General features: G+C 36.9%; 1 protein-coding gene across 2 annotated transcripts in view; it reads right to left on the reverse strand.

The window, feature by feature from the left end:
* SOX6 (SRY (sex determining region Y)-box 6) overlaps positions 1-16,108 on the reverse strand; it is a 270,394-nt gene that overhangs the window by 20,373 nt on the left and 233,913 nt on the right. For both annotated transcript variants that reach the window (XM_010563828.1, XM_010563827.1), the window contains exon 13: positions 14,416-14,524. In XM_010563828.1, coding sequence (XP_010562130.1) covers positions 14,416-14,524 — 109 coding nt within the window. The remainder of the gene's footprint in view (positions 1-14,415; positions 14,525-16,108) is intronic.

A 16,108-nucleotide genomic window follows, 5' to 3' on the forward strand; every position in this document is an offset into this window, starting at 1 on the left:
CCAAAATAACAGATAAAATAAAAATGTCCTACCAATGAAAGGTGAGAAGTTGGTAATTGTCTCTTTATGGCAACTAATGCTTTATCTGCTAGTTACTGTTCATACTGCAATCGCAGGAGGAGGTTTTGGTTTTCAGAATTAAGAGCTTGGTCAGAATTAAGATTTATTGCAAAAGTAGTACAGTTTGGCTGCCCTAATGGCTTAGTTGGCAAAGAAGTCTACACTTCAGCCTAAAGGCTGGGACTGTTCTCAAAGTTACACTGTTAGCTTCTGAGGGTGTAGACTGCCTCACTTCCTAGATGCTTTGCATTTGCTCAACTTGTCATGACTTTGATGATTTAAAACTAAAAGCAGATTAGAGGAGAATGATCAGTTTTTGTGGATATATGGCAGGCAACTCCTCTGTGAAAGCTGGATTCCAGACTAGACTCTAGGGACAATACTGGGTCAAAAAACACCAGAGAATGAATCTAAAAATGTTACAGCTTCATTAAAGTATTTTAAACAATATTTTTGTTCCAAAAGAGCCTGATTGCTCTCTAATGACAGTGCAGGAGAAGAAGAACCCCTGTTCTTTACAAAGAGAAAAGAATCTGATCATCAACATAGAAGATAAAGATTTTCACATGAATTAAAAGTTGAGAAACAAACAGTAACAATTGTTACATTGTTTATTGATTTATTCCTGCCTTTATCAGAGTTTCTGACCTTTTATAATGACAAGAATTTTAGGACAGGCACCATCTCTTATCTTCCCTGAAATCTTGGCCACATTAAGGTTAAAACTATTGTCTTTAATGAGATGTGGTTTTACCTTCCATTTTATACATCATCTACCACAACAAAACCTCAGACTGGGCCTTTACATGTTACCAGAATGCAAACAATAATAAACATGATAGAAAGGAGCAAAAAAGGGGTGAGAAAAAGATGAGGAAAGAAAGAGAAATGAAGTAACAGCAAAAATAAAGAGATTTTTGTCAGTCACACTGTTATTCCTTAATTACTCTTCACACTCTGGCCACTGATTCATGTTTGAAGTGATACATATCCTTTGACTCCACCCCAGATAACAAATCTTTGGCTACTCTAAAGAATATACTCCGTACCATCTTCCATAGACATATACCAAGATAGGATATGTAGAAATAAAGACGATCTTTCCACGTTCCTAGTGTAAGAGTGGCTGGTTAGTAGTAAAGCTCCTATCATCAGTTATTCATTAAACTGAGATGACATTTTTGTCTACTTTGGAAAAGACTGATTGCGACCTCCAAAATACCTGGCCCTGTCTGTGGTAATACAACTTGCACTACTAGCAGTTTGCACTGCAGAGACGAGAATCTAATGAACATGCAAACAGGAGTCACTCTTTTACTACTAGAGATAGGTTACTCATAAATATGAAAATGCTGTAAAAACAGGGAGCATGAAAAACCGGCTTAGCAGTCCCTCTTCCTGCCCTTAACCTGTAGGCAGACGAATGCAGCCTTTTTGAAAGATATAGCAGTATTTCAAATCAAATAAAAATTGCAAATCTGGAAAGAATAGAATGACAAAAGAAGCTTTGGAAAGTTTAGAATACAAGAATAATCATTTAGCTATTATTTTGAGTTCAAATGATGAGTGATTTAAGTTCAATTTTGGAGAAGGTTACAAAAATTACTACTTCAGCGGAATCTAAGTTACTTGTAGCAGTGTTAGTGTAACATTTATCTGTTTTGCACCTTGCCTGCCTCTTACTTTTTCATCCCCATCCACATTCAGGAGATTTTCTCATTCTTTATTACCAGCAAGAGAGGCAAAATAAATGGGTATCTCATGAACTATTGTCGTTATGGCATGTCTTGTCATCACCAGGCAAAACTAACACCCACTTGGAAACACGACCAGCTCTGGAATGGGGATGCTTGTAGTCACACAGTGGCACAAATGTTCTACAGGGAAGTGTCTGTTTGTCAAGCTGCTTTCATTCCAAATGCTAAACAAATATTATTCAGCTGGGATTTGAGGGCCGAACATTTCTTACAGGCTGCATGTCAGTGAATGAAAAGGGGGAAAAAACTGAGAAAGACATGAGTGATTCATGAAATACTGGAATATTTAAATGGGCTCTAAAATATTTCACCTGCAAGGGTTCTGAAATGTGCTAAGTAAATACTAAGAGGTGGGAATATACTGTAGCACAGGTTAGCTACATCCATGCAACACTCAGTTATGATAAGACTTCTATTTTTCCTGTTAAGAGACTCCATTCTCTTTAAAACATCAACAAGAAGAATCAAAACAGAATTCCCTAAGGTCAGCTCTGAGGAAACATAAACCTCTAATTCAATAACTCTGCTACTGCACTGAAAAAGGCCTTATTATTGCAACATCCATATGGAGTCAATTGGACATTAATGACTAATCAATCCCTCCCCTTTCTATTCTACTTATAGTGTCACAAGCCATGTTTAGATTAGCCCATTTCCTGCTTAGGATCGCTCAAGATGTCTTTTGTTCTTTCAGGGCTGGCCTGATGGAGGCAGCTTAAACAAACACACGACCCAAGTGGTGCAGGAGTTATAAACTGCCATATGTGAATGAACAAAGGGGCCATACTAAAGCCTTTTGTGGTATTTGTTAATGTTTTTCATCTGAGTTTAAAAAGACCTAATGACTTTGTGGTGAGCTGATGCATGTGGCTCGTGGCTTTGCAAAATGAAGGAAATTCTAGCCAGTTATATATCAGCATACATTTTCCAAAGTGCCTTGTTTTCAGTTTTGGTGGCAGTGAGTTTACTTTTTTAGGACATTTGTTTTACATATGCAAGCAAAATTCTTAATCTCAATTAAAACACAGCACCAGTTCTCACAGCCATCCTCACAACCTGCATATACATCTTTCCCCATTTGAAAGTCTAGAGCTAAAATTCATAGGGAAATATCTTCTGTGGGTGAAATGAAATCAACTATTCTATCAGTGGTAGCAGTTCACTCACCAGTGTTTAAAGCTGTTAGTTGGGTCATATTAAATACTGCAACAATATTTCTAAATAAGCTATTAGCACATCCATGCTCCACAGCCAGCCATACCCAAATCTACATTATTTAAATGAATTAAAACTCTTAAATGCAACTACTTTCTTGATGGCTTACACAAACAGTTTAGATTTCGTGACCACATTTCATGGCAAAATTAACCCTCATGGAAATTTGGCATGGAATACAGCTAAAAAAATACAATAGTATTTTAAATTACATGGACTGTTAACTGAATTAATTAGTACTTAAGGCCTGACTTAAGCCCTCAGTGGCCTACATAGTCCCACTTGTGCTGTAACATAAGAGCACTAGAAGTTATTCTGTGAAGATCCACAAAGCATCTAGATAGAAACTGGGATGAAGAAGCAGTCTACTATAAATTTGGGGAGGCATATAAGTGTCATAAGATATTTCAATCACGTGCCACTTGCAGACTTCAAGACCCTTCAGAGATAATTAATTAAATGCTAACAACCCCATTCTGACGTAGATATTATTGATAGAAAAAAATGTGAAACATATTTAAGTTGAAAGTTATTCATCCTAAGTAATGACACCAGAAGGGAGGGATTGCCAGTCGACAGGTCTAACTACAATCAACATTCCCACGAACACTATTGTTTCTCTTTGATATTTCATTTCATACTCAAATGAGGAAAGTAGAGGCCCACAGAAAGGAAAACCATGGCCAAAACAGCCCAGCCCAAGAGAAATATTACTAATAATTATTGTTAGGTATCTGACAAGATATATCAATACTGCAAATTGTTGTTTGGGGTTTCTTTTGTTTTGTTTGGTGGGTTTTTTTCAGAAAAACACTGTTGTTCTACCAGCTAAGCAATTATTGTTACTAAATTAATCATATTCAATGTCAAAACAATACAAATAAGAATGAACTAATCTATTTAACCTAAAAATGTTTCAATAAGAGTAACAGCTTTATTGCCAGCAGAGTTGTTACTCACATAATTTCAAATTTCTCCTGACATTACAGTGTTACCTAGAACATCCAGAAAACAAGATACTGATTTAAAACACAGGGATTAATTCTGCAGTCTTCAGTCATCCCTAACAGTTGGGTTTTTTAAATCCTGCCTGAATGAGGGCCATAGGACATGATCCATTCATATTTCAGTCAATGCTTTGTTTTATTTCAAGATGGAGAAATGACAGACAGGAATACACCACAGAGAAAAAAGGCAGCCTGACTTCATATTTGGTGGATGCATCGTTCAAGGTGTGGCTGAACACTGTTAATGAACAACTTTGCTTGCTCCTATGTAGCAAAACAATGACTTTTAAAAGCTTAAGTACAATGTGGTTTATAAAAGAGAACTATGTTTAACAACGTGAGAGATGTTTACAAAACCACCTCCTTCAAATTATGTGATATTAATGAAATGCAGAATACTTTGCAAAAGGTTTTAATGTGCGTTGGAATCGCTGCTTTAGTGGCCCATTTCCTGCATTCAATCTGCAATTGAATTTGTCACCTTCTAGCATATGCAACATCGTTCTTTGTACCAATATAACTAATTCCCTCCATCCAGTGTTTGCTGTTCTCACTTGTCATATCATATCAGTAATTAGATGGCAAGGACCTAGGACTAGGATACTCATATGCCATTTCTTCTTGCCTTTCACATGGGGTGCTGACATTATATTAATTAATAATATAATTAGTAAATAATATATCATGAAGGGAGAGAAGCAAAAGCAGCATGATAACAGGAGCTGTAAGTTAACAACTAATAATAAATGTTAGGAAAAAGTCTCAAGGCTAATTTTTCAAATATGCTACACCTGTGCGTTTGGGATTTGTGAGTGAAGCCAGGAAGATATTTTTACAAACAGGGCAATGGCATGTCCAAATATATTGCCACATTTACCTGGTTTGGATGAAAATGGGGGATTTGCCATGAAATAGGGGCTTGTGTGAAAATTTACAAATTACTTTTTTTTGAAATATTGCACTTTCTGTGAAACCGCTCCTGCCAAATTGAAAACATAATCATTTAATATTTGCAGAAGCTGTGAAGATACTGTAATGCCCACCCCCCACACATATTGGACCCCTGATTCTGTAAAATTAAATCAAAGTACAAATTAAGAAAATATTGTCCCCTTGCTACTAAGTTCTGCACTAAACACTTGCTTAGATACTTGGCATATCTACGTGGAAGGAAGGCAAATGCTCTTAAACACTTTTCTATTGTGAGTTATTGAGATTCCTGAAGGAGAAAATGGTGTGCAGTACAGACTTAGAAAAACAGACAGTTGTACAAAGAAGAGGACTTGTCTGAATCTGTATCAATTGCTTATGCTTAGCCAGAAGATATGATGTTCTTTCCTTAATGTATTCATATTTCTGCTCCACTCCCTGTGCTCAAGGAGATAAGGAAGAAGGGCAAGATTCCTCCCTCCTCCATGCAGTATGACATAATGGTGGCTTTCTCCGTCAGCTGAAAATTCAATAGTGCCTGGAAATCTTACGCTATTTTAGGCAGCTTCAAACTCCTTTTGCAATATTGGAGCAATACAGAGACATGTGCAGAGCTAAGAATCAGGACCATGGGGTGTTTTACACCTGCGATGGCTGGATATGAGTGTGAAAAAATGTTTTAAACCACTGAACTACTATATTTAGTTTTTCATTCACTCCACTTAAAAATAGCTAAGCAAACTGACTGTTGCTTTCAGCATTTGTGACAATAATTTTCTCATGGGCAAAGATTTTCTGTGTAAAACTGCAGCCCACAGTTACTTTTTACAGCCTTGTTCTAAATTCCTGAAAATAATGTTTTACTATATAATGGAAATTGTGACAAGCCCTTAACCGTAACTGTGCTAATAGGCACCCTTATATAAAACTCAGGGCATTGTAACAGTGGTTGGTTGTACAACATCAGAAATTCTAACTAGAATTTTTTTAAATAAAGGTACTATTCTATAAGAATCAACTACTGTAGCATGGAAACAGCAAACGAGAAAGCCTCATATTTAGCAGTAGGAAAAAAATACCTAAGACAGCTGAAAATCAAAAGGTAACACTTTTGGAGGACATCCAGATTTATTATTCTGAAAGTGAGAAGCATACTGTATGTTAAATATTAGTGTCTTGAGAGAAATAAGTTTCAATGCCATGGGAAGATCAGTCCACACACCCCCAGCTCACATTTTTCAGTACTCAGAGTGGGAGTTCCCCCTGTAAAATGTTATGGGGATACTGACAACAATGAGATTCATGAAGTGGTTGCCATCAGAAAAGTGATGGGATGGTTCTTAAAGACATAATGTCTTACTCCTATCCCATTTGCAGGCGTTGAGTTATTCCAGGGCTGAGGTGCTGAATCTCATCCAACACAACTGTAATACTGTGCCTAAGTACTTTATCCCAGATTCCCGATCTGTTATGAGTTATTCTGAAAAATTTAAGTGTATCACTCAAGTATCAGGCACAATCAAATAGATTCATGGGTGTTTAAAATGGCAACCACAATTAATGAAGGCCACCTTTTAGCATCTGGTCTAATTAACCAAGATAATAAGTTATTTTATCTTTAAATAATAAAGATACACTTATGGGATTTTTTTTTTTTAAACAAAGAGCTATAATAAGAATTCAGGGGAATAAAAATTCCAGTACTTGAGCTTACTGCATTCTTTTTGGAAACACTTCTTTGTTTTCAGACAGCTTTCACTGTTTTCTGATTTTCATCTTTCCCCTCTCAACTGCCATAGCAACTATTACAAATATTTATGTGCGACAAATACTGGCGTGGAGAGGCATTCTTTCCTCCAGTATTTATGAAGCACTGTCACAAAAGTAGGTGATGCTTTTTCATGCGTGTACTACCTGCTGTTTACACCTCTGCATAGGAGGGTGTTAAACAAGTTACCTCACAGGTTTGGATTGTGTTGGCAGCCTGGCAAGATTGATCTGCCTGCAAATATATGGTTCCCTTTCACCTGCCTCTTCAGCTGCTCAAAGTCAACACTTTTTGGAGTTAAGAAGGAACTGTGTCACCCTTTTGTATAAGCAATTATTTACTATTGGGCATATATGACAACGTTGAGGCTTTGAGTGCTCCTTTAAGAAAGTGTTGATCTATTTTTTACTTAGTAGATTTGCAAAACCTAGGCACTTGTCTGCTCTATCACCTGGGAGGGAGAAAAATGAAGCTTTGACAGATGGACAGAAATTTGGACAAGGCAGCAGTTTCCCCTCACCCTTAGTTATCAGCTTTGTGCTCCCTTTGTAGCTCCTTTTTCTCATACTTCTCCCCACACGGCCAAGAAACTACCTTCTACATTGCAAAGACTCCCTGTCTTTCCCCAGTTCACTCATTCTTCTCCTCTACATGATTCCACCTTCACCGCTGCTGCTGCCATTGCAACGTCTCCTTGTTCACCATGTTGTGGCAACTGGTTAAATCCATGATGATACCTAACACCATTTCTTTCTTTCTCTGCCATTCAATTTCCCTTGCTTTTGGGCAGGTAGAATCTTTCATTGTACTACAACATGCCTTGCCATGTGGCTAGCCCAAGTCAAATATGAATGGGAAGTGCTAATTTTATGGACAAAAAGAGGCAGACTGCTGTTAATTCCTGCAAATTTTTAGCAATTCAATGACTTTGTATGTTGGTCAGCAAATCCACCATCTGAAATGCTGCAGAACTGGGTTCTTACACTTACTGTTGAATAGAAATATGTTCTTTTAAAAGCAAAGGTGAGCTTGTGCTTCTTCAAGCTTGGGCTCAGGTCCAAAATCAGGTTCAGACCAAAAACTGTATATATCTGGACTGGAATTAATAAGATCAAGCTAGGGTTTACTACTGGAACCAGCCTATTACCAATGGTTATGCAGCTCGCAGTCCCCAACTGGCTTGCATTCAGCCTTCTTGGAGTGTGGTGAAAGATACCATGATCAAACAGATAAGGCTTAAAGCTGTATAATCTCAAACAATGACTTGGTAGATAGAAAACCACAATCTTTAAACCAAGGAATTTACAAATCAAAGTAAGAGACAGCAGGCAGTGAAAGGAAGGACACAGGCACTAAGTCAATGAATTTAAGAAGGTGGGCTGGTACCAATCCTATGCTAAGGTCTCCAAGATACCTCTTAATGACTAACTCAACATCTAGGTTTCATAGCAGATATTATCCTTTGGGAGACTTTGAAAAGTAATAGTTTAATACAAGGATAAATAAATACATAGATACAGATAAAGTGGACAGTCAGATCCCATCACGTTATTTAAAACTGTTTTTATCTAAACTAGCAGGCATATACCTATCCTCAGAACTATGGTCCATGCTTAACACACACTGGTAGATTAGTATCAAAGGAAGAAGCAGCAAGTGCTAAATACAGTTTACAGAATCAAGAAAGGTGCCAAATGAGAAACAGAACAAATGAAAACATCAAACAGGACTCAGAAGAAAAGGTCTTTGTGTATGTTGTACCAAATGGCAAACTGCGAAGCCAAATATTTAACTCCCATGCGCTTGAAATCTACTATATTAACACGAACAAACATGGAACTAAATGTTAAGTACTAATACGGCATTTTCATCTGTTTCCATTTGCTTTATAAAAATGAATTTAGCTTCAGAATGCATCTGATTTTTCACTTGGGAAAACAGGACACAGAGAAGTTAGTTCTCTGTTACAAAAATCACACAGTGAGGCAGTGGCAAAACAGCAACATTCAGATGTTTTTGCCCTGAGCCCAGGATCCAATCAAGAAAGCTATATTTTAACAGATCCAATTCTTTGGCAGGAATGAAGATCAGGTCTTGATGGAATTTGAATCCCTGACTATGACTGCTGAAGGAAACCACACTGCAATCTGAGCTAAGGTAAAATCAGTAATTGTCAACAGGAACATTAGGTCTCTTCTGCAGATTTCCGTCTACTACAAAACAAAATCTTAACATGCTTCCTACAAATTTCCAAAGCATTTGACCACAACCACAAAACCAGAAGGATCCATAAACATAGAGCACATTATACAAGCACAAGATCCATAAACATAGAGCATATTATACGATTCAAAAGAAGCAGCACTATCACCAAAAGTGAGCATCTGCGAAAGGAATATCTTTTTTGGAACTTGAACCAAAAAAAAAAAAAAAATATTCAGATCATCCAACATTCTTAGATAACTAAGTATGAAATACTTTAGGTTTCCCCCACCTGGAATTTAAACAGGTTTCACATATGGCTCCTGACTATATTCTACACACTCTGGTCAGTTGATGCATGTCAGTCATATTCAAAAAGGGGTTGTAGCTATAGCTAGATTCAAAGCTGTCTTGGTACGGCCATGCCAGTTAGCTGTATTTCAGTACTGACAATCTCACATGTTCAAAATTATGAAGCCACCTACAGAAAGAATGATGTTTCCTTTAAAATGATGAGGTTTGAAGAAAAAAAAAAAATCCTTGTTTAGTTCTATAATTGGCTGTTGCTTATAATTTTGCATACCAGTCACCAAATGTTTATGAGGCTCTCAAATCATGTTTTTGAATTTTGCTAGCTACAAATGTATCATATATTTTAACATGACAACTGGGATTTCCAGGTAATGATATGAATCTAATAGCTGTGGATTATTCATCAATGGTGTCGCAGTCAGTAGCAATGTTTTCGAATACAGTCCGAACATGATTTTTAATATGGTTAGCCCAGTCCTGCTGGTAGCTAAGGAGGTAATAGAGATGTCAGTTTATGTCGTATTTAATATAAAACTCTTGTTGATGATTTTCAGGCCTCCATTCAGGTGACAGTCAGGTCAGTATGAGTAACACAAGCTTTGAAAACGACTTCATATGCTAGGTCATCTCTGAAAGTAGAACTAGTTACCATTAATCTTAAAAAGGTTTCACACACTGGGCAGGGACAACAAGTTAAGTTTTAAAAGTCATTCTACAGTATCCTTTCATATTTGTCTTATAATTGCATAGAGCTAAATTTAAAGAATTTCAAGACTTGTCTTATAATTCATGATTCAAAAAAAATACACACGTAGCTTCGGCTTCTGATCAATGAGCCAGTACTACAAACATTCCTAAAATTAAAGGAAAACATGACTCTGATCCTGTCAAACTTAGATCACTGCCATATGTTATAGAAAAGATATAAGGAGTAGAGAGAAATCATTGCTAGATACTATTACAAAGGCATTCCATAAAACACAGAAGTCTGCTGATACTTCTTATAACAAATTACTTGAACCTTAAAGGCTGTGTCAAACCTATGGGAACCAGGAGCAATTCCCAGATTTGGTCTATGTCGGCTGCCTGTTGGGATGAGACAGACACGTACCATGTCTCTGCACACTTTAGTGCAGCTGTGCAAGTAGGCAGGGAGTGGAACTGCACTTCCATAGCCCCCTTGATCTAGATCAGTTGGGGGATCAGGATGCAGCCCAAACTGCACTTCCCCCCAGTTTATGGCCAGCAATGGGACTAAATTTGGAGTCCTCGGCTAAGGAATAAATCTGTTACACCACTCTCCCTCCCATCACCCCCCCAAAAAGCCCTCTACAAATAGTCAATATATCTTCTCTAAATGTAGTAAACTTCATAACTCTGACATTCTAAAATTCTGGTGATGGGAGTAAAACCATCTGACAGATCTAACAGGCACACACTCATTCTGTCACAACTGCACTTGGACCTCAGAGATCTGGATTTATTTCTGATGAAGAAAGATAGGGGGTCAAAAGTTGACCACCAATATGTTACTTCAGAAATCTTGGTTTTCTATATGACTGTTATTTGCGTAAAAGCACACAACAAAATACATGAATATTATCTAAATATGTCTACAGCAACCTGCGCTCAAATGATAACTAAAAAAAAAAAATTGAAAAAAGATTAAAAGAAAGTAACAATGACAAAACAGAAAGGAAGGTGTGAAACACACGAAGTCTTCAAAGAATATGACTATGGCTATTAGGAACTTTTGACATTCAGTTGAGATTGTGACCTTGGCAACACACTAAAATGCAACAAAGCTCTCTTTTTAGAGGAGGGCAAAGAAGAGCAATGAAGCTGATGAAGGGTCCAGAGAACAAGTCCTATGAGGAGCAGCTGAGGGAATGGGGGTTGTTTAGCCTGGAGAAAAGGAGGCTCAGGGGAGACCTTATCACTCTCTATAACTACCTGAAAGGAGGTTGTAGTGAGGTGGGTGTCAGTCTCTTTCCCCAAGTATCAAGTGATAGGGCAAGAGGAAATGGCCTCAAGTTGCACCAGGGGAGGTTTAGATTGGTTATTAGGAAAAAATTCTTCACTGAAAGGGTTATCAAGCACTGGAACAGGCTGCCCCGGGAAGTGGTTGATACCATCCCTGGAGGTATTTAAAAGACATGTAGATGTGGCGCTTAGGGACATGGTTTAGTGGTAGACTTGATAGTGTTAGGTTAATGGTTGGACTCGATGATCTTAAGGGTCTTTTTCAACCTAAAGGATTCCATGATTCTAAAGAATAAGTTGTCAAGTTTATTAGTAATGCAGTGCTGAAACAGACACGTACGGAAGCACAAATAAAAAACTTTGTGACATGGCAAACCTAGAAAGATCTGTATTAGTTTCATGGCAATTAGAAGCATTAATATTCTTGAAGACGAACAGAATCTGTAGCATGGTACAGTACATCATGCCACAGTTTAACTGCTGATATTTCAGCAGCGCTGTTTTCAATGGACTTCGACTCTAACTGATGCCACGCTAAAAGTGTCATCTCTTAGCTAGCTTGCCAAAGGTAAGGGGCAAAACTTGGGTGATATTTGAATGTCTTTTTTTTATATCCAACTAATATCTAAATTCACCTTGTCTACAACTAGAAGGACAAATAAGCAGCTCAGTTTTGAACTCCTGCCAACTTTTTTTCAGATCAGCAGAGGTATTTGTCCAGCACCTCTTTTCCAGAGACATCTCTTGGCTGCTAAACAAAGTCTGGAAATCTGAATCCATTCATGAACTCAGATTTCCCATGTGGCAACACACCATGCCTCAAACTGCCCCACTAGCTCTAGAAAGACATGTACTCTGTCCTTAAACTGGCACATATCACTGTAGCTTGGGTTACATATGTCAAAGCTTCGTTCTGCACTATCCAGTAACAGGGGGGAGCTGTCAGTACCACGAGGTGTATCAAGATACTAAATTAAGGACACTAGAAAGAGAAAGGATGAGTTGAAGGAAATGAGCTAAACCAAGAAAGTCATCAGGGACTTGATGTCATACGAACTAGTAACTCTGTATCTGTAAGTATTCTGTTGCAACTTTTCATCCCAACTGAGGAAAAATATATCCTTCAACATGTTGAAATATGAGAAGTTGCCACAGGATGGAAATTCCGTTACAAAGCAGTTTATAAATAACTGATTAGTCAACAAGTACTTTTGAAAGTCCATGTATCTCCTAAGTCCTTTTTTCTAGAAAAAAAAATCATAATCATTGCAAAACACCTGTCTGAAAGTTATTTTTTACCTATGTTCTGTTCATTATTTTTCTATTTAAAGACAATACAACAATGGCCAATCACATCCTATAAAGGATGAATAAATGAAGCTTATAAATAACAACTCCCTAGAAATTAAAATCTGGAAATTATTGGTTTTATAATGAACTATTAATTATAAATATATATAATATGGAAAATATGAAGTATCTCATTAACGTGCTAGCCTCCTTCTGAATATTATTTGTACTAAATGGCTGATGAGCTTCAGTCATCATCTTATCTTACTGTTACGGAGACCTGAAATCTTGCCTATGTTAAAATACTTAAAGAACAAAAAAATAAGCAAAAAACATGTCAGCATGTTCTCCTGGTGCATGTGTTAGTTCCATGTGACAAGATAATCATGATATTAAGCCAATAAATAGGAATATTTTGCTGAATTAAATTTGAGAGTTAACTATTCCTCTGTATGGGTGAGTCAATACAGGAACATCTTAGAACTGAACTTACAGCTTCTCCATTGTATACAAGTCCTTGCCCAAAATACTTTTAAATTCAGCTTTTTTGGTTTGCCTAGAGACTGATTAAAGATAATGTATGCTGGTTGGCAAGCAAGGAGAATCAGGGCTCTAAGATGGTTTATCACAGGCATGTCATGTACTACACATACAGTAAAGAAAAGATAACATTTACATGTGCTGTTGCATGTCAAAATGAAGGGACAATTCATGAGACCTTACCTGGACCATTTATTTCTGGGTCAGAGAGAGACAGAACAGAAAATGTGCTCACAGGAATATTTCTGTATACAGAAAATATTAATGCCTTTTTATCAGAAAAATTCTGTCACAGTATTTCAAGAATCATTTGAAAATAACCCTATTTGTCAACAACCACAAGTTTATTGGTCCTATTCTTTTGATCCAAGAAAAAAAGCAAATTTTGAACCTGTCAGATGCTTGGATATTAGTGGAAAAATTTAGAGATGTTTTAACCTTTTCTCAAGAACAGTGGCATAACTAGAACTTGTCAGGTTAAAAAAGAGCAAAATGATTCTTAAACAGAAGTAAATTGAGGGGGCAAGATGTTGCATAATGTTCTATCCGAATAGTACATTAATCTTACCACTGCGACTGGTAGGGTTCCTATCTATCTACCTGTTCTCTTCTAATGTATCATAGCGTAGAGAGGATACCAGTGGCATCCACTTCCAGAGCATGCATGGTAACCCTGCTAGAGACTAAACTCGCTCTTGATAAACACTGACTTCCACCTGTGGCTTGAGACTGTATGCCTGATATATAGAATTCTCACTGAAATGAGTGCAAATGCACTGAAGGCTTATATAATGAAAAAAACATTTTCATATAGAAAATGTGAACTATTTTTCCATTATCATTTGACAGCTGCCTGTCAATAAAATTGTGCTTGCTATATGTTGAATAGTTTGTGAGTGCACTGATGGGTACACTTAAAAAGCTCTAACTTTCTTCAAAGCTGCTAAATCCTTAAAAAACAGTGAAAAAATATATATGTATTGCCTTGCTGAGATAATTTTCTCATTGTTTCCTACACTCTTATTAATAGCATAAAATATACTATTTAAAAACTATTTAAAATACTATAATAATAATTTATATTAATAATAATATAATAATACTATTTAAAACACTTAAGTAACAGCTGCTGGGGGGAAAAAAAATAGTTGCATTGCAGAAGGGCTTAGGGGTGTATACAGTCCTTTTCATGTATCCACCCTTTGCTATGGACTTATTACAGTCTCACAAAAATATCGTTCAAGCGTTACCTGGGATGTAAGCTAGACAGTACTTATGACACTGGCAGCATTTCAGCCATACGATTCTGTGATGCAGTGTTCAATAACCCAGAGTCAAATTTGCAACTCACCTTCTGCATCTTCTGGCCTTGTAAGATCGATGACACCAGGGCCCAGTTTTCCATCTTCATTGGGTTTCCCTGTTAACTGTGGGCCTAAATTTTCAAACCTTGTTCTTTCCTGGAAAAGAACAGAAGTAGTCTTAATGGTCCATATAGGTTAGTTCTCATTATATGCCTGTGCATATGTGTATGCACTGATACAGGCCTTATTTTTTTATATCTGAACAAATAATGAGAGCATTTAATTAGGATTTTAACTCAGGGACAATTTTTTACAGATTCTGAATGTTTGCATTTATGAAAATCAGTTTTAAATGTGAAACATATACCAAAACTTTGAGATTATTTTGATCTGCGCTGCCATAACGCATAAACGATTGTACATGCAAATACAAAACACTCTTGGCAGCAAACAGTGCTGATCGATGCTGCTCACTTTGCCTTTCCACTTATTTTCTAACTTAAACTGGAAAAGACAATCAACATTTGGGAGACATGAAAATTCAGAAGTTGAAAGAAGAGTTTCTATTGAAATATACTGCTAATTTAATGGAAAAAGCACTTTTTCCCCACTATGAGATTCAAGTTTGCATTCATACCTCTGAGAAAACACAAGTCTGAATTTTATGCAAGAGGTTTTCAAAGACAAGTATTTGAAAGAAGGAATAATAGATGACAGAACTGATATTATTATTTTGTCTGGGAATTTAAATTGTACGTCAGTGGACAGGGAACCTAAGGAGATTAAAAAAAAAAAAAAAGAAGAAAAAAAAGAATGCACACTCCTAGAAAAACAGAAACCTTTTGAGAGCTGGAGACCTCCATAGGAAACCTGGAACTAGAAAGTGGAAACTGAAAGGTATTTTATGTGCTAGCCCAGTTCCTCAATCAACTGCTGGACAAGGGCACTATAAATGACAGTGTAATATTGTCTCACAATAGTAGTCTCTGTAGTACTGTGTATCAGTAGCAAAGCGTTCAATGGTTATCATTAATTTAGCGTTCTCATTTGAAGGAACATAGCATGTTTTCCCTCTTGCCTTGTTGTTACGTCTTCAGACTAAACTTGGCATTATGTTGTACTTGTGAATGAATGAAACCTTGTTGTTCATTACTATGAAACAATATTAAATGTCATGTCAGCTTGAATTTACAGACTTGAAATACCAGCTTTCAGCTCTGTGAACAGTTTCTCCATGTTATACTTAATGCATTATGCAGAAGTAGAGTGCTGATTGCTGTTCAGTCTATTGTTCAATGACCTAGTTCTGTGCTGTGCATACTAGACATAAGAAGAAAACATTAGGAGCTTCTCTCCTGCAAGATGGTTAGAAACTTGGAAATGTTCTTAAGGGCAAAACATACTTTATGGCCTTGACTCCTCATTCACTCCACCTCCCAATACTTCCATTTTCCAATGTGATTATTTTCTATTATCATTATCCTTTAGTAATAAAACCCCACCAGGCCAACAACAAGGAATTCTTTTGATTCCTCATTCTTTTGATTCCTTCAGCCATGGATTTTTTTTTAATTATTTTCTGTTTAATTTGCAGAGGAAAATGAGAAAGCACAACCTGACACTGGATTTGCCACAACATGCAGCAGAGGCATTTCAGGTACCAACTGCATTTCTAAAAGTTTCTCAGAATCTTCCGGTTGTCAACCCGCTCCCCCCCCCCCCCCCCCTTTTTATTGTTTT

This window comes from Haliaeetus leucocephalus, unplaced genomic scaffold (assembly GCF_000737465.1).
Source record: "Haliaeetus leucocephalus isolate CR32 unplaced genomic scaffold, Haliaeetus_leucocephalus-4.0 Scaffold173, whole genome shotgun sequence".
NCBI lineage: Eukaryota > Metazoa > Chordata > Aves > Accipitriformes > Accipitridae > Haliaeetus > Haliaeetus leucocephalus.